At 45.2% G+C, this 23,977-nt stretch overlaps 2 protein-coding genes across 2 annotated transcripts; one reads left to right on the top strand and one right to left on the bottom strand.

Annotated features, from left to right (window-relative positions):
• The first annotated feature begins 15,903 nt into the window (after nt 1-15,903).
• LOC136529495 (uncharacterized) lies at nt 15,904-17,140 on the top strand. The gene has a single exon (XM_066522567.1). The coding sequence runs from the start codon at nt 16,076-16,078 to the stop codon at nt 16,745-16,747; it is 672 nt and encodes a 223-aa protein (XP_066378664.1). The 5' UTR covers nt 15,904-16,075; the 3' UTR covers nt 16,748-17,140.
• A 905-nt stretch (nt 17,141-18,045) lies between these two features.
• LOC136528248 (small ribosomal subunit protein uS11z) lies at nt 18,046-19,995 on the bottom strand. Its single transcript, XM_066521181.1, has 6 exons — nt 19,866-19,995; nt 18,940-19,059; nt 18,812-18,857; nt 18,644-18,729; nt 18,388-18,517; nt 18,046-18,300 (listed from the first exon to the last, which is right to left on the bottom strand). Exons 1-6 carry the CDS (start codon nt 19,866-19,868, stop codon nt 18,233-18,235), a joined length of 453 nt encoding a protein of 150 aa, XP_066377278.1. The 5' UTR covers nt 19,869-19,995; the 3' UTR covers nt 18,046-18,232.
• Nucleotides 19,996-23,977: the final 3,982 nt, after the last annotated feature.

The raw sequence follows: 23,977 nt of genomic DNA, 5'->3' as shown, positions 1-23,977 counted from the left end.
GAGAGCGAGCTTGAACTAGCCATGGGGCTTAAATAGAAACCCCCACAAAATAGAGTTGTTGTACCCCTCACTGGGTATAGCATGGGGTGACCAGACGCTCCGATCCGATCAACCGAACGCTGGCCCTCAGCGTCCAGTCACGTGATTCACGCCACGTGTCCCCTGCTTCAAATACTATTCATCAGATTTCAACGGCCATCAGTTGACCGGACGCGTCAGTTAGAAAGTGACCGAATGCTGGACCTCAGCGTCCGGTCGTTTCCAGTAAGGTTCCAAACATGAATTTTCATGACCCGATCGGACTCACCCAGTGTCTGGTCATTCAATGTCTCTTCTGTGCGCCTCACATCAGCGTACGTCAGCACTAACTGGACGCACCCTACCAGTGTCCGGTCGCAGAGCGACCCAGCGTCCGGTCGTTTGACCGACGCCAGCGTCTTTGCTGATACATCTGACCGGACGCGCCGGTCCAACCGTGGCTAGCGTCTGGTCACTCCCAGTGACCTCCATCTTTTCTGTCTAGGGCGCCGGTGGAGTTTCTTACCCTTGCTCCCAAACTTCACCACCCTTGATCAAATATGCCAACCACCAAGTGTATAACCTTGTGCACATGTGTTAGCATATTTTCACAAATATTTTCAAGAGTGTTAGCACTCCACTAGATCCTAAATGCATATGCAATGAGTTAGAGCATCTAGTGGCACTTTGATAACTGTATTCCGATACGAGTTTTACCCCTCTTAATAGTACGGCTATCAATCCTAAATGTGATCACACTCTCTAAGTGTCTTGATCACCAAAACAAAATAGCTCCTATGGTTTATACCTTTGCCTTGAACTTTTTGTTTTTCTCTTTCTTCTTTCCAAGTCCAAGCACTTGATCGTCATTATGGCATCATCATCATGTTATGATCTTCATTTGCTTCACCACTTGGAGTGTGCTACCTATCTCATGATCACTTGATAAACTAGGTTAGCACTTAGGGTTTCATCAATTCACCAAAACCAAACAAGAGCTTTCAACAGGTGCTTACATAGAATGGTTAGTTAATGAACCAATGCACTGCTAATAAAAATCGAATATAAGGACGCACATTTAGTAATGCTTCCTGCAGATGCAATAAACCCACAAGCCAGATAGCCTTGCATATCCTTGAAGTCTTTTTCTTTCCTCCTATCGGATAAGTTTTGCTGAGTACAATTGAGTACTCAGGGTTTTATTCCCCTTGTTGCAGGTGACAGGTGGATGCTAGAGCTAACCCTTGTGTGTGGATACCTCCTGGTGGGCTCAGCGAGGATTCCTTTATGTCACGATCGTAGTTTATTTACAACTCTCACCAAATATTTTTATAAATGAAGGATTTATAATCTGTTGTCATAACTTATATACTAATGCTTCATCATGCCATGAATATCTATTTATTTCCACTGTAATTCTGATCACATGTTTATATTCCGCTGTTACAATAAATTATTCATAACTTTGGTAATATGATTATATTCCGCTGTTATACTAATAAATATTATACTCTGATGTTGTACTACAAGTGATGTAAGAAATGATTAAGAATGATGTAAGCTTTATTCTCTCATTTGTGATCCTGGTGGTAAAAATGTGGATTTTTGGATTCTCCCCTGGGGTGTGCCCAACGGAACCGAGTAATTTAGTGTTCTCCTTTGGGTGCTTAGTGTCTAATGAAAGACAAGCACTCTTAGGAGGCATTAGATTATGTGGTTCTGCTATAGGTGGTATCAGAGCACAAATGAGGAAATAAGGCTTCGAAAACCTTTTCTAAACTAAAATTTGACAACAAATCGCTTTCAAAAAGTTAGGACGTTTGTATGTGAAGTTATATAAGTAGCCCTATTACTATGGTTATGTATCCAGGATAGATGACACTCTGCTAACTTAGATAGGCTTAATCAAGTTTTCTACAGGTACACTGACTCAAGCATAGTCTGATAGTATCGACTAGCTACAGGGAGAGAACGATGTGCCAAAAGTTGAGAACGGTTGCCCTATATGTTGGCAACAGTGGAAGGACGTATAGGACATGCATTCATGCATATCCTTTTTGTGCATCGTAGCGCTAGTATTGCTTGTAGATATGTCCTCCATAGGTGTCACGCGTGCTGTATTATGCACAACCGCCTCGTTCCTGTTCCAGAGTTAGGTCTACACTGTGGCTTCGTGCTTCGTGTTCGCCCATGGTTCACGCCTGTCGTGACCCATGTCTCCCCGTACCCCTTTTCTGCGCTCTTGTCGGACCCTTGCTCTGCCGTCGTACTAGTCAGTAATGGCATCGCATGTCGCTCGCCTCGAACGCGCGGAATTTGGTCGATTCATCATAGTGATCCCGCGTGGAACCCTGGTGGACCGAGCTAGGACCACTGAGCGCTCTGCCTTTATAAGCAGAGCCTAACTTAGTCATTGGCACCACCACTTGGTGTACTTTAGCTCGCTTAGCTTTTCCTTTGAGCCAGCTTTTCGTTTAGCCTTCCTCACCACCACCGCCAGAAATGGCAGGAGCTTGGGTTAGTAGTTACTGCCTGAACGTTGAGGGTTTTCCCAAAATCCTTCATGCCACCCTACAAAAGCTCGGAGTCAAAGATTGTCCCGAGTATGAGGGTCGTGAGTATGAGGAGCATGGCACCGAGCGGTGTGAGGTTACCGTCTATATCGGGAAGAGTGAAGAGTTCCCTGACCTCACTGAAGCCTGGAGTGTGACCGCAACCGGGTTTAGCTTCATCGACACCTACTAGGTTGTGGCCTGCAAAGCCTTGCGGTACCTCTGCCAGATCTATGAGGAGCCCATTGCCCATACCCCCATGCGGTTCTTTCCACCTTTGGATAGGAACCGGCGGGCATGGAGGGCTCGCATGGAGGCTTTGCAAGGATGGGATGCGCAAGAGGACAGTCCAACCGTGGTGCACTTGACCACGTACCTGCTTGCTCTAGATGAGCAGTATGACTGGCAAGCCCTGGAGCTAGGGCCGTGCCTTCGGCGCGCCGAGGAAGCTGAGATCTTCAACCGGATGCTCCAAATGCAGCTCACCGAAGCGCATGCCAGTGCTGCAGCTACTGAGAGCCGGGAGACTATCATGTCAAAAGCCCTGAAGGTGGCTGAAGACCAACATGTTCATCAGCTACGTGCGGCCTATCTTGTCACCAGGGCCAAGCAGAGGATGATGGCTGCTGAAAGGCAGGATGCCCCGATCTTGGAAGGGATCCCTATCCACCCGCTAGAAAGAAGAAGAACTGGTGTTGTAGCACCTCCACCCTCAGAAGTGTCAGAAGTCGAGCCCTTGATTCCTCTCACTTAGCCATTGCCACGAGAAGATGTAGATTAGTTGCCTTGGGATGCTATACCCGTAGTAGTAGTGCTTTTCATCGCTGTCCTCTGGTATTGTACTCTTGCCATTGTTGTTCGTCCGTAGTTGTTGAGATCATCCGACTGAAGGTGAATGCTATGTCGTGATTGGGAGCCTGAATGCCTATATGATGTACCCGTATCATACCATTGGAACATGCATTTTATTTAGTTTGTTGTGTTTATTGCGTTCATCTACCTTATGTTTCGTTAGATGTGCTTAAAGTTTTCAAAGGCGATGTTAAGCGGGTTACAAGAGAGGTTGACATTCAGATGTCAGCAAACCAGCCGTGATGGGATAACATAGGACACTGTATTGACTAATTGTGGGTGTCCCAGCAGAACACTTGAATCTCCTTAAAACAAATCCGCCATGGGATTTGAATTCCTTGTCCCTTGTTGTGAAGGGAACCCTTGTTGTTTGAATCTTACTTTCCATTACCCCTCTTATTCTATGGTCTATGACCCCACCGCTTTCATGGCGTGTAAGTTGGTAATAGTTGCCTGGTTAAAAGCTTATGGTGCCGTGACAAAATCGAGGGCTCTCTGTGGAACAGCTGCCACATGTGACGCTGCTCGGCACACGCTGGTATCGAGGATTGTTGACCAAGTACCTTTACCAAGTTACACTGCCATACAGCTTTTGGCTACAAAATATTTTTTCCTTGGAAATATTCAGGTGTTCAAACAGGAAATCCACAATGGGTCGATGTAATGGTGTTCTCTCTCTAAGTAAACAAGAGGAGGTGGTTTTGGAGGAAGCATTTATGTTGTGCTCTCAGTTCATACAGAGGTTGGTACACATGGTGGGCGAGGAAGGAAAAGAAAAAGAAGAGTAGTAAGGGAAGTTAGTCTCGGATAGTAGGGAGTGATTGTAAAAGTCTGAGTGGACGTCATGTCTCAAGCTTGTGTTTAGTTGACCGTGCTCTGCATGTCGGGTTATTCGCTGCGTACCCTACGAACGTTGTCTGTATCGGGTCCTTAGCTCCCCGTTCTCGCATGGCCGCGACATCGTGCCGCACTCATCATCCTTGTGCACTGTGTGCTTTTGCTTTTTCCTGGCATTCGGTCAGCTCTCGACCCCCATGCCTTCGTCCCCATACCGGACCCCCTCTTTTTCCCCTCACTTCTTTTCTTCTTTTGGGAGACACGGCCACCCGCATGCTTGCCTCATCGAGCGGACCTATCCTCTCCTCTCCTTTATTTCCCCCTCTACCGCTCGCGTAGGGAGCGCACCATGTCCGCTCTTATCTCCACAGCATGAACCGCCTGTGTACCACATCCACGCCGTCTCCACTTCTGGTGTGTTGCGCCCCACCTCCATTTGCCTCTATAAAATACCCTTGGTCCTTGTTCTTCTTATTTATCCCTATTCCCCTCGCATTCGGAGCAGAGCTATGAGATCCAATCGCCATTGTGAAGCGAGATTTGTTAGTCTAAGGTGATGGTGTAATCTAAGAAGAAGGAAGAATTTGATTTGTCGAAGAAGTTCAAGTTCCCTTTGGTTAGTCGATCTTAGGGTTCATGATGTTTGACTTCTCAGTCTACTATTTCTGGATCCATTGGTGCTACGCCATATTTTGGATAATCATTATCTTGTTGTTTCTTCATTGCCCTCGTTTATCTCAACTTCTGGATTAAGTCTCGGTTGTATTAGTTGCTCTTGACCATGTATCCCTAGATCCCCGTGTGGTTTGGTACTCGAAGTCATGTAATCTATCATGTAATCCCTGATCTACGGAAGGTAATCGTGTTTCCCCTCTTCGGGTTCTAGCTTCGAATCTCAGGATGAGATTCTTTTTAAGGGGGGTTGGTTGTAACACCCCTGGTGTTACGAGCTCATTTACCACCGCGATTTAGGCCTAAGTAAAATTTTTGAAACGAGTTCCTCGAAGTTTTAAATTTTAGCACGCATGAAATGATAAGGCGAATCTTACGTGATTCGCTTTTGTGGTTGAAAGGAATCAAATGAATATGGTGAGTTAGTTTACTTAATGTAAAAATATGCTAAGAAGATCCTAATAAGAAAAATAGAATAAGTGGTGTTAACTGTTTGGCATGAAAAACAATTTTTGATAAACAAAGATAATAAACTCGTGCATGTTACTTAAGTTAAGTTTGATGAGGAAGATATGTAGAGGAATAGGTCACTTTAGTTTTGGGAGGATAAATGTTGTTAGTTTCCTTGGAAGCTCGAAAATCAAATTGGAAATTAAATCCACTCTTTTCGACTAAGCCGGCAAACATCGAGTTGTTGTTGACAATGCTATCTTTGGCATTTAAATTCTAACAAAAATGATAAATACTCACGTCATGTTTTTGCACTATTGGTTGTATCTAAGGGAGCTCATGAGCATGGTGTAGATTGAGGTGGTGTGTGAGGTCGCGATGCACTCTCCAAATTTGCCCTAACCTCCATGGAATGCACTGTGAAACAGATTTTGGAACCTAATCCATGTTTTGCCCCCCAAGTGACGAACTCAAGTTGGCAGTTCCTTATCTCCCTCTCTAGTTGCTCCCTGGTCATGAGGTTTACTTCGCTAGTTAGCTGTTAGTGCCGTCTTTAGGTTGATGGCTTCGGTTGAACCTCAATCGAAATACTAAGTGGCTTTGCTTCACTTTAAAAAGCGTGCGTAGCACCGTTTCTAGCTGCTCGGGCTCAGGGCATGGTCACCGCGTGCGCTACTGCCCTGGTTGGCGCTGTGGCCACTACCGCTGCCCTGCTGGTCGGCCCCGCGGCTGCCGATTCTATGCCTAGCTAGGTTGGCCGGCTCCTCCCTGCTGTGCTGCCAACCCTGTGAGCCCACGTGCGTGCGCTGTCCGCCGTATCGCGTGGGGTCGAGCCCAACGCCGCAGTCATTGTCGCTTGGCCGACATGGCGCTGGCCCTCGCCATCCGCTCCACCGACCGCACTTAGTCCTGGGGCGTGCGCCAAGTCATCGTGACTGTGTTGTTGGCCCGGTTGCTGTTGTGATGGGACTACTCCCTGCCCTGCCCTACCTGTCCACCCCGTTCCGCTAGGCGACGATAATGAGCTCTGTTAAGAGCTTGGCCATTTTGATTCAAGTGCGTCTCGTCGAGACTCCACTCGCATGTGTGTACGTGCTCGCATCGCTCCACCAACCGTGACCGCTCGCTTTAATTTGCCGGCTCGCTGTGTGCTTTTCACTCGGCCGCACCATGCCATGGCCGTTGCCACCTCCTCCCTCCTACGCGGCAACGAGTTTCGCAGCTCTTTTCCTCACACCTACGTGTATCTTGGGAAGCTAGCTAGGTGTCCTACCGCACTGAGCCTTAGCCGAGCACTGATGGCCACCAGTTCGGTGTTTCTCGCGCTGTCCATCAGTTCGCCACTGTAATCTGGGATTTGGGGGTAAGGCTCCAAGCAACGGTACCAGTTCGATTGAGTGCAATTTCTAACTCGCCTTAACCTCATCTAGCTGATGTTCGTATCGGCTTGGTCAGGATCTTCACCGGCGACGAGCTGACACGGCCGCGCCACGCTTAGAGCGCCGCCGCCCTTCACCGCGCACGTGGCCATCCCCCTTCACGGCTTCACCGCACCATCCAACCGTTGCAGCTGGACCTAGGTGAGCCCTGGTACCTTCATTACCCCTCTGCTCCTCCAATTTTGTAGCCATATCGCCGGTACGTGCGCGCCATTGCCGCCATTTGTGTCTACGCACGGGCAGACATGCCCTGCATGCCACCATGGGCTGGCATGGTCCTGTGTAGTCGCGCAGACCCTGCGGTTGCCCTGCGCATCTGGCGGCCACCCCTCCGCCGCCCCCGTGCCCTCCCCAGACGGTCTTGGCCACAGTCGGACCGCCTCTGACGATGCTCTGCTCTGGAGTCCTTCGTGGACCGGGGTTTGAGAATAGAAGTAAGCATAGGGGGTTATGGTGAGGAGACAGTGAGAGAAATAAATAGTGTAAATGAGGTTTCGCAATTAGAAAAAGTGAGCAGGGGTTTTATGCGAAATGCGCCCGCGCCCTGGGCTCGCCCGCCCTGGGCCGGCACTACCGCCGCGCGTCTGCTGGGCTGCTTGTGCCTGCGCACCTGGGCCGCGCCCGCCTGAGCCGGACTGCCGCCGCGCGCCGCGCGTCTGCTGGGCCGAATAGGCCGCGCTGGCCCACTTAGTTTTATAAAGCATTTGTTAATTTAGTTTCGTAAATAAACTTGTAAAATCCGTAGTAAATCATAGAAAAATCATAAAAATGTCAAACCAGTTTTGTTGAGTTCCTAAAATTATAATCTACCTAGTAGTTTATTTTGTTCACATAGACTCAGTATGTTCTTAGGGTTGCTATAATTATTTTAAATGCTTAATATTGTTAAAAGAAGAACCTGTAGGAATTTCTATGGTAAATTGGTAATAGTGTTGAATCTAAAACTTGTATAGTAGTCTCCTAGCAATATTAGGTATTCACTATAATTTTTAATTAGTTTGCTAAATAGATAATGATGACCTATTTTGAATAAAGATTAAATGGATAGAATAAAATAAAGAAACAACTTGGGTTTATATAACTAAAATATTTATTGGGAAATAACGTATTATTTGACAACATGGATATGTAGCCTAAGTGTGGTCGTCGCTAGAACTAGCCCGTTCACTCGAGAGGAGTACATCATATTTTATGAGTCACGATTGCAGTTGATTAATTACATATTTGCATTGCAGCGCATTGCATATCATATAGGTACGATGATGGATCAACGGATCAATTGAAGGATGATTGGGAATCCAAAGATGGTGTAATGGTATTCTCTCCAGGAGATAATGCAATGGGTTTTCGATCCAGTTGATGGTGGATGATCTGAAGATACAGATACTAACTTTTAATATATATTTTACCCAGGTAAGCCCCGGTGCATAACCTCTATTTTTCTGCAGTTTAAATTATATGTGTGCATTAAGTTTTAAGGAGTTGATTGAAACCCACTTGCATATATATATCTTTATCCTATGAGTCTTACTAGTATGACAGGATCGTGTAGATTGCTATGCTACAGGACTCTGGTAGAAGTCGAGTGATTGCCTGTCACTCGCGAGATATAGGAAATATATTACTGTATTATTATCACTTGGAAAATATAAATGGTGGAAATGATAAATGGTGACCGGGCAGGGTTGTTTTAAGGAGTTGATTGAAACCCACTTGCATATATATATCTTTATCCTATGAGTCTTACTAGTATGACAGGATCATGTAGATTGCTATGCTATTGGACTGCGGTAGAAGTCGAGTGATTGCATGTCACTCGCGAGATATAGAAAATATATTACTGTATTATTATCAGTTGGAAAATATAAATGGTGGAAATGATAAATGATGACCAGGCAGGGATATGGTTTGGGTATTGGTGGGTGTAAGAGGTTGTGTCGCCGTGGACGCGGGGCATAGCTTGGTTACACTGCTTTCTCTGTCTGTGTCGATTAAGGACCGATGGTTGCATAAGCCATCGAGGCAAGTCACGGACTTATTATCCCAAGCACATACTTGGGTATGGGCGCTTGGAAGACTTGTTGCTCTCTTGTCGTGGATCCGGCTCTTTCTGGACCGATTGTTAGGGTTTTATTTTGGTGGAGGAGGTCCTTGCACCGCACTGAGTCCGGGACTCAGGAACGGGGGCTTGGAGTCCTAGTTTGGACGAGGACCTGGACACCCAGGATAGAAGAGTGATGGGTTGGTCCTGCTTGTGCCTTGGGTACAAGCGGGGCGTGTGTTTTCAGGGTACCCAGCTAGGGGCATTGATTCGCGAATCGCCGGGCAATCCGGTACGGCTTGTTTCGTGTCTAGCACCATAGTAAGAACTGAAAGATGAAAGATGGAAAGAAAAGGAAATATGATTGCTTACCACCTGCTTGAAAGTAGTACATGTGCTTACATAGAATGGTTAGTTAATGAACCAATGCACTGCTAATAAAAATCGAATATAAGGACGCACATTTAGTAATGCTTCCTGCAGATGCAATAAACTCATAAGCCAGATAGCCTTACATATCCTTGGAGTCTTTTTCTTTCCTCCTGTCGGGTAAGTCTTGCTGAGTATAATTGAGTACTCAGGGTTTTATTCCCCCTGTTGCAGGTGACAGGTGGATGCTAGAGCTGACCCTTGTGTGTGGATACCTCCTGGTGGGCTCAGCGAGGATTCCTTTACGCTGCGATCGTAGTTTATTTACAACTCTCACCAAATATTTTTATAAATGAAGGATTTATAATCTGTTGTCATTACTTATATACTAATGCTTCATCATGCCATGAATATCTATTTATTTTCGTTGTAATTCTGATCACATGTTTATATTCCGCTGTTACAATAAATTATTCATAACTTTGGTAATATGATTACATTCCGCTGTTATACTAATAAATATTATACTCTGATGTTGTACTACAAGTAATGTAAGAAATGGTTAAGAATGATGTAAGCTTTATTCTCTCATTTGTGATCCTGATGGCAAAAATGTGGATTTTTGGGTTCTCCCCTGGGTGTATCCGATGGAACCGAGTAATTTAGTATTCTCCTTTGGGTGCTTAGTGTCTAATGGAAGACAAGCACTCCTGGGAGGCATTAGATTAGACGGTTCTGCCACAATACGTATGAAATAGGTGAAACATTTGGAACATACACTTACAACATACATATAGAGCTACCGCAACATATGCAACATCCAGATGAAACAGCTGAAACATTTGGAAAACAAACTTGCAACATACGTGTATAGCTATTGCAACATCCAAAAAAAACATATGCAATACCTGAAACACATACGCTGACGTGGAGCTCGATACCCACGGTCACCCGTCACTGGAGCAGCAAACGACGCATATAGATGCGGGCCTGTGCTCCTCTCACGAACTCACAGGCTTGTCACTCACTCTCTCTCTCTCTCTCTCTCTCTCTCTCTTCACCGTGTATCCACGGGCCCCACGCGTCGCATGCATCCCACGCCGAACGAGTGGCCGCACGCGCTCCCAAGCGTTGACCCGCGAAAAGGACAGGTGCGGTCCCCGTCTGACTGCAATTGCACGCGCCTCTTTTTTTCTTGGTTATCACACCGCGTGGGTCGGGGTCCATTCGGACGGACGGACGTCCTCAACCAAGCATTCAGCCTGTTCGTTTGGTTGTGGCTTGTCGTAAACGATCGTAAATTTCCAGACGGAACAGTATTTTTCTCTCACACAAACCAACCAGCAGTACTTCTTTACGAACCAGCAACGATACGAACCAGCCAACCGAACATGCTGATTATCGTAACTTTTAACATTCAATTCATGCTCTTTATTAGAAACTAGTAGACATGCACCTGTGTCTATGAAAAAAATCATAAACATAAGAGAATAGTAATGTTTTTTTGATAACTTTTTGTCATCATATTGTCCTTCTGTATATCATGTTCATCTTCATACATGTAGAAAAGTCCTATTGTTGACTGAGAGACCGCCGTCTGCTTGACAATGCCATCTAGTGTTCTTATTTGATTGTTGATGGACAAAGAAGCCGATAGCTATGGAAACTTGTGGTTTGCTTGATGAAAATGGACGATGTTCCCAACAATTGTTTTTCAACATTGAGCCGCATATAGTCTTACTAAGTGCTAGAAAATAGCTTCATTTAGATTTGTGAAAACAAAGAAATATGATATGAAAAACTCTGATGGGAATCCCCTAGTGCTTAAATGCAAAGACATATTTGTAGGGTAAAAAATAAATTTCATTTCAGAACTTACCATTCCAAACAAAAATTTTAAATTGCTTTTTAGTTTCAAGATGGTTAAATCCTTCTAGAAACAAACCTAGGATCAATTTTAAATGCTGCATCAAGGAAACACGCCATGTAATCAAATAATCCTAGAATGCTCTAGTACCAATTGGACTATCAAACCGTAATATACATGGAAACATGAAACTAATCTTCCCAATTTGCAGTAGTTGAGCAATCTATCAACCTAAACATTTTATTATTCCTCAACCAGCAAAAGGGATTTTCAGATTGCTGAGAGTAACATGCAAAGGCAGAATTCTTGTGGCTAGAGATAAAATCAAGGCTCTCTGGTTTGATACTTTCAAAGCATGCTCTAATTATTCTTTGCATATCAGAAACTTGATCTACTAAATCTACCCTAATATGGATTAAAATTTCATTTTCCCAAAGAAAACTTACATCATGTAAAAGCTTGCAGAGTGAAAATTAAGTCACCATGTTAATTTCAAAACACATCCAGATTCAATGCACAATTCATAAAAAAAATTGAATTTATAGTTGATCTATAGCCAAGTAACTGCAGCCACACTCAGAGATAGTGCAAAAGGCATCAACAAATTATTCAAAATTAAGGGGACTACAACTGTTTAAAATTACATGTGTAACTTTTAAACAAAATACAGTATAATTTTAAAACCACCATCAACAACAAATTGTTATACCCTCACAGAACATGTAGTGAGTGGGACTGCTTATAAAAAATCAACGATTATATAGAGTCACCAACCTGAGACACATTATATAGTATAGTCCTGAGCCAGCCTATGTCTGTTCTCCGATGGTCTGCTAATATACATGTATGTACATGTAAGTGTGATCATGCGATCGAAGTAAAAGTATGTGTAGGCTTCAACAGGTAGAATCCTTAAATCACCATAACAGACTGACCAGTGAAATTCAGGAAAAAAAATCAGTGTGGGAACAATGTAATCATACTATTTATACTACTCTCTCCGTCTCAAAATATAAGACGTGATTTGATTTGGTGGGGTCTTCAAGAACATATTTTTGGCCTGTAATCTCTCTTATAATATATAATTTATAGGAACAAAAGCTTAATTATTATTGGAAAGTATTTCTAAATACAAATCTAATGTTACTGTATTTATAGCGTAAACTTAATTTTTATATGATTAGGATAATTGTTGGTCAAAAATAACAAAATTTCAATTTTGAAATACATGCGAGCCTTACATTTCAGTACATTCATACAAAGGAAAACCAGCGTCCTTTACGGCAACGTGATGATATATTAGTTGAAAAAAATGCTAATGATACGTGGATAATAAGGAAAAAAACAGCAGCGTGATGATCCGCGGAGTTAGTAGAATACGTAGTTAGTACACAGAGGATAAGATAACAACTTTTAATTAACAAGAATGAAACGCGCACGCAGAAGCAGCCGCGGAGCACACTCCGCCGTGTGCATGATGCGTTCCCCCTCCCACTCCTCTTTCGGTCTTTCCTTTTGCCCAGGCGCCGACCCCGCCGACCCGGGCGACACGACGACACCAACAGGCTGTTTGTTTCGGCACAATGGATTATAAGTCAGGAGTATGTGAAAAATACTAATGTGTGAAAAATACTGTTGCAGCTTATAATTCACGATCGTATAAGACGAAACAAAACAGGCTGCAAGTGCGCGGGAGCAATCATCCTGCCCGTCCTTTCGCCCAGGCCGCGACCGCCGCCGCGCCGCGCAGGATCGCCCGGCTTCCGCGCGCGGCCGCCGCGCAATCATCTCGATCTCGTCCGCCGAGCGCGGCCCGCGCCTACGCGGGGCCGGGCACGTAGCCCGGTAGCCGTGCGACGCGCGCGGGGAGCCCGTCCGCCGATCCGAAGGTCCCCGTACGCGACGGCGAGGTGGCGCGCGGGCGGGACGGATCACGGACGCGGGAATTGATGCGTTTCACGCGTTTCCGCCGATCGGCCGTCGGACGATGGATGTGCGCGTGGGGTGAGGACAGCTGAGGCTCCCTTTAGATCCAAAAATTTTTGGATTTTGGCTCACTATAGCATTTCGTTTGTATTTGGTAATTAGTGTCTAATTATGGACTAATTAGGTTCAAAAATTTCGTCTCGCGATTTCTCGACCAACTGTATAATTAGTTTTTTTTTCGTCTACATTTAGTACTCCATACATGTGCCGCAAGATTCGATATGACGGGTGCTGCGCAAAATTTTTTGGAATCTAAACGGGGCCTGAGTTAACCCGTTCCGTACCGCCGTTGACTGACGCTGCTGGCCTTCCTTTCCTTGGCCGTGACCCGTGAGCTGGCTGCAGTAGCCCGGTTCGGTTGGCTGGTTTGTATCGTTGCTGGTTCGTGAAGAAGTACTGTTGGCTAGTTTATGTAAGAGAAAAATAATGTTCTAGCTAAAAATTTACGATCGTTTACGACAAGCTACAGCCAAACGAACAGGTTGCGCATACGGTAGGGATCCACAATACATCCCAATCAATTCGATCGGTCTGTCACAAAAAAAAAATCAATTCGATCGGTGTCCATACAAAATGTATTCAAATCCGGGCTTTACTATTTGCTTAGTACACCGCGGAGCAGATCGTATATATATATATACGGAGTGGATGCATGGAGGCAAGCTAAACAGCCTAGAGCCTACGACGTGGTACGTGGTACGTGCGTATTAAAAAAATACGCTTTATGAATGAGCCTTCTTTTACTTGTACCCCTTTTGGCGCGAAACTAGGCATGGCTAAACAAACTCGAAAGGTGGAGATGTTTTAGACAGAACGATGCACAAAACTAGCTGCTACTCATCATATCATAGCCGTCGCATTTGTTTGAGGCATGCAGCTCCAGTCAGCCTAGATTCCAACAACCCACGTTCCTATCCAACTCTTGTGTATTTTAACTGCTAGTTAATTTACTGCCCAATCCACTTTAGCCCCAGCCTAATCTTTTTACGTATCTCGTGACTTCCTCTAATATACTAGCTCGCTCCATGACCAGACAAGAAGTAATAAAGGTCTACACATGCATGGCACGAAGTGGCTCCAAGGACTAGTCACAGTTTTTCCTCCCCTATACATTGATCATGTTCGCTTCTCTTACGAGCCATACCATTTCAGCAAATAAACATGGTCTTCTCTCATATTAAATCAATAAATAGTATTTTTTTAGTTACGGCTTTCTAGCAAAGCGAATAGGACCATTGTCCCATACACACGCTGTGATGTACTGTACTGTACTACCAGAGTTACAGCTTTCACACACATATCCTACGGCCTCTCCTGATTTTTCTACCGTCGGGTTGTATTATATTAGGAAAACGAAACAGTAACACGCACAGTAAGAGACACGTAGGCCCCTGGTCACATTTCTCCCCTGCCACCACCCACGTCGCCCGCTTTGCTCGCGTCCTTTCCCACCGTCCGTGGTCCTTCCTCGCAACCAATCAGGGTGGCGTTCGGTTCTCGGTTCGGTTTCGGTTCGGTTCCTTCGGTTATTGAAGAAATTCGGTTCATAGAAAATGGGAACCGATCGGTTCCAAAAATTTTTAGGAACCCAGCATTTCGGTTCTCGGTTATTTCGGTTCGGTTCCGGTTCTAACCGAACTAACCGAATTTTTTCAGAAGACCTTAAGACAATAATAAATATACATGTTCTAAGGCAAATTGATGCAACACTATATTCATTTTTAATAATAATAATATATAAGAAAACAATAGCAGTATAGTAACACAAATATATAACAGTTCAAATATAAAACACTACACATAATCCTACAAAATACAAGTAAATGAAGTATAATTCATGTAATTCGGTTATTTCGGTTAATTCGGTTAACCGAGAGTAGGAACCGAATTTTCTTCGGTTATTTCGGTTCTTCAATATCAGGAACCGAATAAGGAACCGAAATTTTCGGTTCCGGTTCTTTCGGTTTCGGTTCCAGTTCTTTCGGTTCGGTTCTCGGTTATTTTTGCCCAGCCTTAGCAACCAACACAAACACAACAGCCATCGTCATCATACGCGTCTCCCTCAAACATCTCATAGTGATCTTTTGCATTGCCCCCCAAACCAAAAGCCAAAAGAAATCTCAAGTGGATAGAGATTATACATGCGTTTTTTCTTTGGCTTACAAAAATACCATGACGACCTGAACCATAATTATCATGAAGCCCGACACGATGCAGCAGAGTATGCCACAAAGTGCCCAGCAACTTAACAACCTTCACTTCACACACAGACACAGTACTAGTAGTTTATTCATGCTGAAAAGGGAAGCCATCCATTAGCTGCAGCTCCACTTTGCAGGGGCATGTGACCAATCGATCTAGCGGCCATGCATGCCCACCACGTCCACAAGGTGGTGGCAGGATGGAGATGGACCGCGATCTGCGTCAGATCCATCAGCCTACTGGCAGCTTTTGAGCTTCATTTGTTGGTGTATGTATTTCCCTTGACGTTTTAGTTTAAGATAAAGATGTGCACACGCTGTACTGTACATTATCGGTGTTGGATTGGATCCTGTACCCGTGCACAGAATCCAAGCGTATGTACATACGCCGGCCGCAAGATTTGCCTGCACGTTGGTGTTCCGTCATAGCAATACGTCCACGAATTTACTCGCTCACTGGTCTGGTCGCTGGCTCGCTGCAGCCTGGAATCCGCGTGAGGTGGCGCAGGCATGCATGTGAGCTGGGCCGTGCTCTGTATCTGCGAGCTTCCTTCTACCAGCTTGGTCAGTCTCCTGACTCTCTGTGACTGCGCGAGTCTTGCCTTCCTATAAAATCCTAGCGCGAGTAGTTGCGGCGAGCAGTGAGGGACCTCGTGAGGGCGCTGGGTCCTGTCCTGTCCTGTGCTGTGGTCATCACTCACTCAGCCGCGGGAAGCGGAGCAAGTGGTGGTGGAAAAGGAAGCTGAGGGAGGGCAAGGCCGGCCGGCGCCCGCCACCGCGCCCGCCACGCCATGGACTGGTACGCGTGGCTGTCGCGGACAGGGCTGGCGCCGTCGCTGACGTACGAGTACGGGCGCCTCTTCAGCCGGAACGAGCTGGAGCCCGGGGACGCGGCGCACTTCGACCACGACCTGCTCAAGAGCATGGGCATCGCCGTCGCCAAGCACCGCCTCGAGATCCTCAAGCTGGCCAAGAAGCAGGCCGGGGACGGCGCGGAGGCTGCGGGGGCGGACGCCTCGTCGGCGGCCTCGCGGCTCGCGCGCAGGGCCACCAGGTGCCTGTCCCGGTGCGTGCGCCGGCTGGCCGGAGGAGGAGGAGCAGGAGGCGGGAGGAGGAGGGGCGGCGCGTCGTCGGTCACCGTCGTCCCGAGGATCTGCAGCGGCGACGACGCCGTCCGCGTCGGCGCCGTGCAGCGGAAGAGCACCGGTAGCGCCAGCGCCACCAAGAAGATGGTGCTCATGATCACCGATGGCGTCGTCGCCGGAGCGGGCGGCCTCAGGGGCGGCGGCGGCGGCGCGAGGCTGTCGGCGTCGTCTCAGAAGGCGAGCCTGATGTTCCATGACTGCTACCACGATGACGACGAGGAAGAGGATGGTGGAGAGGACGAGGACGAGGAGGACGGCGGCGCCGGCGACGACGACATCAAGTGGGACTCCATGTTTCAGGACCTCAAACCCACGTGAAGATAAAGTTGTTGTCTCCTCTCCTCCGATCTCCGGACTTCAGCTGCTGGAGTTTGATGTTGCTACGTGAGTCAGTCGTTATGGCTTTGCTTGTGGACTTGTGGTGTGAGAGAATTTTAACAACTCTCCTCAAGGTGTTCGTCGTTCTCCCTTTCCCTGAGAAGAGAACATAGTACTAGGAAGAATGTGTGTTTCGCAATGTTGAGCAAATAATGTCGAAAATGTGTAATTTCCTCCATCAGTTTTGCAGTGTTAAAGCTTGAGCAAGAATCAAAAGGCCAGCACTGCAGACTGCACAAAATTCCCCCTCGCCATTGGCACATGCATGACGAACTTCGATTGCCAAGTCTGAAGCGGCAACGTACATTCAGAACCCTGTATGCCTGACCATTGCAATTGCAAGACCATTTTTTTACTCTTCAGACTAGGTTATACAAACCGTAATTAAGCAGTAGAGCTTGATCAACGTGCAGAACTAGATTATGACCAAGGAAAGAAAAAAGTAAAAGCATCGAGCAGGCGACATCGTCATAGTTATTACTCCTTTATTACAATGATGACTTTCTGTGGATGGAGCTCGCAATGTGGCAATAGTAGTTCTGTAGTTGCTTTTATGCAGCGCAGTTGAATGTGGCACTAGTTTTGTAGCTGCTTGTATGCAGGGCAGTTTCAGCAAAAATCGAAATGACCCTACATTGGGCCCGTCATCGCCGACTCACAGCAGCTAACAGACTTTGGGAAAGGAGCTTGGTTTGAGAAACTGAGTGGAATGCAATGGATTCATTCATCAAAGTCTAATGGACCACATCAATCCTCAAAAACCAAACACCCAGGAGATTGCAAACAAACATGCTATCTGCTCAGAATTCACATGTGCCACCCTCTGGCGCTGCTCCTGTGCTGCCCAGACCAGTCGATGCCAGGTCGCCAGCAACACCAGGAGGCGGGGCGCCAGCGTGCCATCGTCTGCTTCCACCAACGCGCCGGCTGTTACAACATGCTTGCTGCCTGAGAGGCTGAGACGATCTGCTACGTCTATTTGTGGAATAATAAATACATGCACCATTGCTTCTGATTGTACTACGGTCTACGTAGCACTAGTATCTACCTCTGCCTGTGGCAAATAGCAGGCAGGCAAACATCCACATCTTTAGAAACTAATTCTCGACACAAGAACACACTGTCATAACCTGACACGCTGAAACTCGTAATCAGAAAGCAGGTTCTGATCAGAAGACAGAAAAAATCAGCTGCACCTCATCAAAACAGGGGCATTAATCCAATGCCCCGTCCTATAGTAGAGTGAAAATGCATTTTTAGCATAAATGTCAATTCCTCAACCAAAACATTATCCATGCACATTATAGATTCGACTAACAGTAAATCAACATAGAGCAAAATTAAAGCTCCTCTTGACAAGCATAGAAACAGCAACACTACCCAGAGGCCAGTGCCAAGAGATGACAGATAGCAAGGAGAATACGCCTACAGCCTCCTTCCCCTCCTACCACCCTTTCTGCGAGTGCTGTCAGTGGGAACCGGGGTAACATCCTCTGCATATAACAAAAAAGTTGCCATTAACATACAGAAACAATAAAGCATTTGATAATCGGTGCAACTTCAAGATTCAGATTTCTTACCAATGCGTCCAATTTTCATCCCAGAACGAGCAAGAGCCCTGAGAGCAGACTGAGCACCAGGTCCAGGGGTCTTGGTCTTGTTGCCTCCAGTGGCACGAAGCTTAATGTGCAGCGCAGTGATACCAAGCTCCTGAAGGCAAGAGACCCAACTGACAAATTACTTATCTGGCCACAGCAATCTAAGCAGCCCAACATAATCCTAAGGTTCAATTTAATTAAGCAAACATCATCTCCGGATACACAGATGAACCAATACCTTGCAACGCTGTGCAACATCTTGAGCAGCAAGCATAGCAGCATAAGGCGACGACTCATCGCGATCAGCCTTGACCTTCATGCCACCTACATAGTTTAGCACACCATGGTTAAAGCTAAATACAATTGCCATCAAGGTCAAGTATGGACCCAGGTTTTAGGATGGTACCAGTGATCCTAACCAGAGTTTCCCTCCCAGACAAATCAGTTACATGCTGCATATCACAACATCACAGTTAAACAGGGGAAGGGAATGAAAAGCTCCATCCACAGGTAAAAAAAGCATATAGCACTTACAATGAAGGTGTCATTGAAGGATGCAAAGATGTGAGCAACACCAAAGACAAACTCTCCTTCACGGACAGTGGGTCCAAGGGTAACGTTCTCCTCCTTCGGCTCCCTGGTCTTCCTCCTCGACTGCAAACATATACTACTATCAGATGAAATTGAACCTACTGTCGTGTTAACAACCACCAGAAACAATTTCACCGTGCACAACAAGTGAACCTGAGTTGATATACTTCAACACATGTGATTTTAAGAGACTAACAGGATCAAAATGCCATACTAATTGAGTACAATACAGACAGCCTGCCAGTGGATTTACACTAAGAAAAAGTTAGCTGGAAATTGTTTTGAGCGAAAACTTATAGAAGCAATTCAACAGCAAATCAGCCTCAGCATACTAATCAAGTCAATCATTTCAAGAACTAAAACAAGACTAGCATCAGGATGTATTGTGAACAACCATCATTGCAAAACATATGCCAGCTTCATAAATGATTCAACCCCGAGCAAAACCCCAGGTAATCAGCATCTCTAACCCTTTAGTTCGCAAGTAGTAGGTAATCAGCATCTCTAACTCAAGTTCGAAAGTAGTAGTGTTTACTCATATCAATACTTCCACAGTTTTAACAGCACATCTCAAATATTGCATTTGACATCTAAACATCTTCACCTAGAATAGAAGACTGACACATCGTGATTAGATTCGCATCAAAATTACCCCAGCACATCACTTCAGTCTTCAACTAAGCAGTACGAGTACATTCAACTAATTCAGCGAAGGACAAATCTCGATTGCGATGTAGCAGCCCACAGAGCATAAGCTCCAATCAACAAATTTTCCACGCAAATCTACGCTCTCAGGAACCCCCACCGCTACCGAGCTTGCGCCTAGATCGGCGGACAAACCTTAACCAGACGAGAAGAGGCTCGCTTACCATGGTTGCGTGGAACGACGGGTGACCGGAGCCGAGCTCGCCTGGGGGCTGGGGTTGAGATCACGAGCACGCCGCCGCCGAAACTTCAGAGGGGCGACGGATGAGCGGTGCGCGTTTATATACGAGGCCGCAGCCCACTAGGGTTTAGTCCCACCCTCACTCGGCGCAAGTTCGTTCCTCTTTTGCCCTCGGTCTTCCGTCTCTGCGGAGTGGGCCCCACTTCTTACACTAGGCCAGTGCCGTAATTTGGTGGCTTGAACTCCCAATGGGCCGACAATGTTTGGGCTATCTGGGCTGGATAAGAATGCGGGTCCATTTAGTCTGTATTCTTCACATCGCCTTGTCTGATTATCTCGCACTCTCGCTGGATAAGAATGTGTTTACATCTGTATTTTTTGCCCCCATTCCTGAGCAAATTTTTCATTAAGAGGAGGGTATGCCACTTTGCCTCCGTACCGTGGACCAAACAACCAAATTCACGGATTTACGCCCGTATCAGGTGGTGATGTACCATATGCACAGTTGAAACTTTGAAACACAACCGCATAGTCCTTTGCCTCTATCACTCACGTTCACGTCCATTTGTGGTACGCGTTTCGGAGTTCTGATCGTCTTAAAAAAAACAACGGGAAAATTGGTTCTATAGCACTGAACATAATCGTAAAATACCACTGAAAGATGTCTTCAACGTAAAATACCATTGAAAGTTCCAAACCCTAACTAATTCTAACACTTTGTTACCTTTTGGCTCTAACGACGTCAAATGGGACAAAAGTACCCCTGAACCGTTATATCTCATTTCAGGTAGATGAGAACTACTGTTTCACCTATATCACCACATAAGTTATGGCTCTAACTAATTCTAGCACGTTGTTTGAGCACATAAACCACCGCTATTTCTAGTTTTGGAGGCCACGTCTCAAACCCAGGATCAGTTGCAGGCCACTGTGACTTGTCAACCAGGTTCACCAAAAACTGATAAGTAGCCTTGAAACGCTCAACTGAGTAGTAATCATGCACATAGTCATCAAGTTTCACTTTCCTTAGTGAACCTATAAAGGCTATAGCATGGGTGTAAGGTTTCCCAGAGATCTGCCATTGACCGCATGAGCATGTTTTCCCTTCAAGATCCACTGCATGCCTCAAGGAAAGTTGTCCCTAGTCAATCCAGAGACTTCAGCCTTTAGTACATCACTCCCCTTGATTGTATAATTCAAGTTTCTACTCTTCTCCTTCAGCTCGTTGAGAACACTAGGAAGGATTGGCCCTTCAAGCTTCTGACGTATAAGTTGCCTCATTGCTATCTTCTCCATGATCTTAACTCTAACCATGTCCACGAGGTTATCCACCAGCAAACCTTTGAAATCCTTGATCCAATTATTGAAGCATTCTGATATGTTGTTATTGACATAATCCACCTTGCACTCCCCTGAAAACTTTGCTCGTGACCAAACATGCTTGTGGTTGTCTTGCAAGTAAGGGTTTGCTTCTGGACAGGTTTCTAAAATTTTGTTCCAAAGCCATTCATGCCTCCTAGTAGTACACGCCCAAGCATAAGGCCACATGTACTTCAACACATCTCCTTGGTATTTCTTTCTAAAATTATGCATGAGGTGTCTAAAACACTCTCTGTGCTCAGCTGCATCTCCAAAGACTTCATGGACTGCTGTCTCTAGACCCTTGCAAGCATGGATTGTCAGTCCACATGGAATCCCAATTGCCCTCTTCAATTGCTTCATGAACCAAATCCAATTGGCTTTAGTCTCCTTTGTAAAAAATGCCATAAGCCACTGGGTACATACAATTATGTCCATCAACCGTAGGTGCTATAGCTAGCTGTCCATTGTACTTGCCTGTAAGGTGAGTGGAGTCAACTCTAAGGTAAGGCCTGCATCCCACAAGAAATCCATCCACACATGCTTTGATGGCCACAAACATCCTAGAGAAACGAATCTTGCCACCTTTAGTCTTCTTGCAATTAATCTCTACTACACTTCCTGGGCATGTAGCTTCTAACATCGCTTTGAAGCTCCACAACATTCTGAAACTTTCCTGTCAAGTGCCATGAAGTTCATCTAGTGCAGTTGCCTTCCTTCCTAGACCTTGGTATAAGCTATTTTGACTGGGAACTGCCCCTCAACGTGTTCTTGCAATTTCTTAGGATCCATTGTTGGTCTGGTCCTTAGTATATCTTTTGCTCTGTCGGCTATCCACCCCTTCGTTGCCTCTCTACTTAGCACTTTGCTTGTGCTGGCGCATGTATGACCTTCAGATATTGAAACAACCAAAAAATAGTACGAAAACAACAAGTTAGCAATCTAAAAATTATATGAAATTGTTATAAAAACAACTAGATGTCATACTGAAAACTATATGAAATTGTTGTAAAAATAGCATGTTAGAAAAATAAAATCTATATGAAATTGTAATAAAAACAATTAGATATCATACTAAAACTGTATGAAATTGTTATAAAAATAGCATGTTAGAAAAATAAAATCTACATGAAATTGTAATAAAAATAGCTAGATATCATACTGAAAACTGTATGAAATTGTTATAAAAATAGCATGTTAGAAAACTAAAATCTATATGAAATTGTAATAAAAACAGCTAGATATCATACTGAAAACTGTATGAAATTGTTATAAAAATAGCATGTTAGAAATTTGGTATCTATATGAACCTAGCAATCTGAAATCTATATAAAAACAACTAGTTAAGAATCTATATGAAAACAGCTAGTTCACCATGAAAGTAGGGCATCCAAGGAATTTCTTTGCATAAACTTTCTATTCGCACTCTGGATCTACGCATTTAGCCCTGTACCTTGACTTGTCACTATGCACCACAAAAGTCTCAAACTCCCTTTTGATTGCAAATTGCTTCATAAGTAGCACAGAGGCATTCTTGTCAACAAATGTTGATCCTTTCTTTATGTCAGGGTCATCTCGATCATATGTGGTGTGTGCAACAAAGGTAGCATTGGCCATAGTGGCTTCATCACTTGGTACAACATCAGGATCAAATGCTTCTTGTCCCTTCCCTTTTTTTTCCCCTTTCTTATCCACTTTCTTGTTTTCTTGCAGTACTTTTGCAATCTTATCTCCTTCAACTATCTTTGCCTTCTTGAAATACCTTAATTCTTCATCAGCCCCAATTAGTTCATCTCCGTCAGAGTCAACACCAGGTTCCATGTAGTGCTCCTTTTCTTCCTCTTCTACTCTAGTAGGACCAGCGGTAAGTCCAAGTTCTGGTACTTCAGCCCATTCTTGACCATTATATTGTGGCACCTCTTGTGTAGCTTGAGCCGAGGACTCATTCACCTCATCTGTGACTTGAATATGTTGCTCATTCAACTCATATGTCACCTGAACTGGCTGCAACTTGCTATCTGTGACAAGATCGTTTTCATTTTGAGTCACATTCAGAGCACCTACACTTGAGCATCTATCAACCGTCATAATAAACTTCACCTGTCTTGTTGCCCACAATAAGGTCAGAAGCTCCTTATCACTAGCAAGCCACATTGTTTGACCATTCTGATCTGAATACCAGAAATTTGGTTCTTGATAACTTGCCTAGTTGTAATGCTTTGAAACATCGTCCTCCATCTCAATGATGGAGTACTCCTCTGGATCCACCCACCACTCCAAACGCCGGCCTTTACAGTACATAGATCGATCATCCTCGATAGTAGAGAACGAGCAAACATCAATGAAAAATTTACAACCATTCTTCTCATCGATCCTGAAAGAGTAGCAGTGCAGAAATTTAACAGCACTACCTGCAGCAATTTCCACAGGATCAAGATCAACACTGACCAACCGCATCTAGACACCACAAACGGATCACATTTTTAGAGAAACAAACTAATTTAACATAGAGCACTGACCACATCACCGCATGCACAGAGGAACATTCAAGCAGAGCTAGGGTTCGAGACTTACCCTTCAGGGATCTCAAATCGATGCATCTGTAGAAAGAGAACAACACTAGTGCGTTGATGAAGAAGAACAGCAACGCGGAGTGGAACAACCTGCTCTGAGCACTGGCCGATAGGGGTTGGCTCATGCTGCACAACAGGCAGCCGGCGGCGCGCTGCCCAGCAA

The sequence above is a fragment of the Miscanthus floridulus genome, chromosome 19 (assembly GCF_019320115.1).
Source record: "Miscanthus floridulus cultivar M001 chromosome 19, ASM1932011v1, whole genome shotgun sequence".
NCBI lineage: Eukaryota > Viridiplantae > Streptophyta > Magnoliopsida > Poales > Poaceae > Miscanthus > Miscanthus floridulus.
The sequence above is the reverse complement of the archived record's forward strand: the minus strand, read 5'-3'. Positions and strand labels throughout refer to the sequence as shown.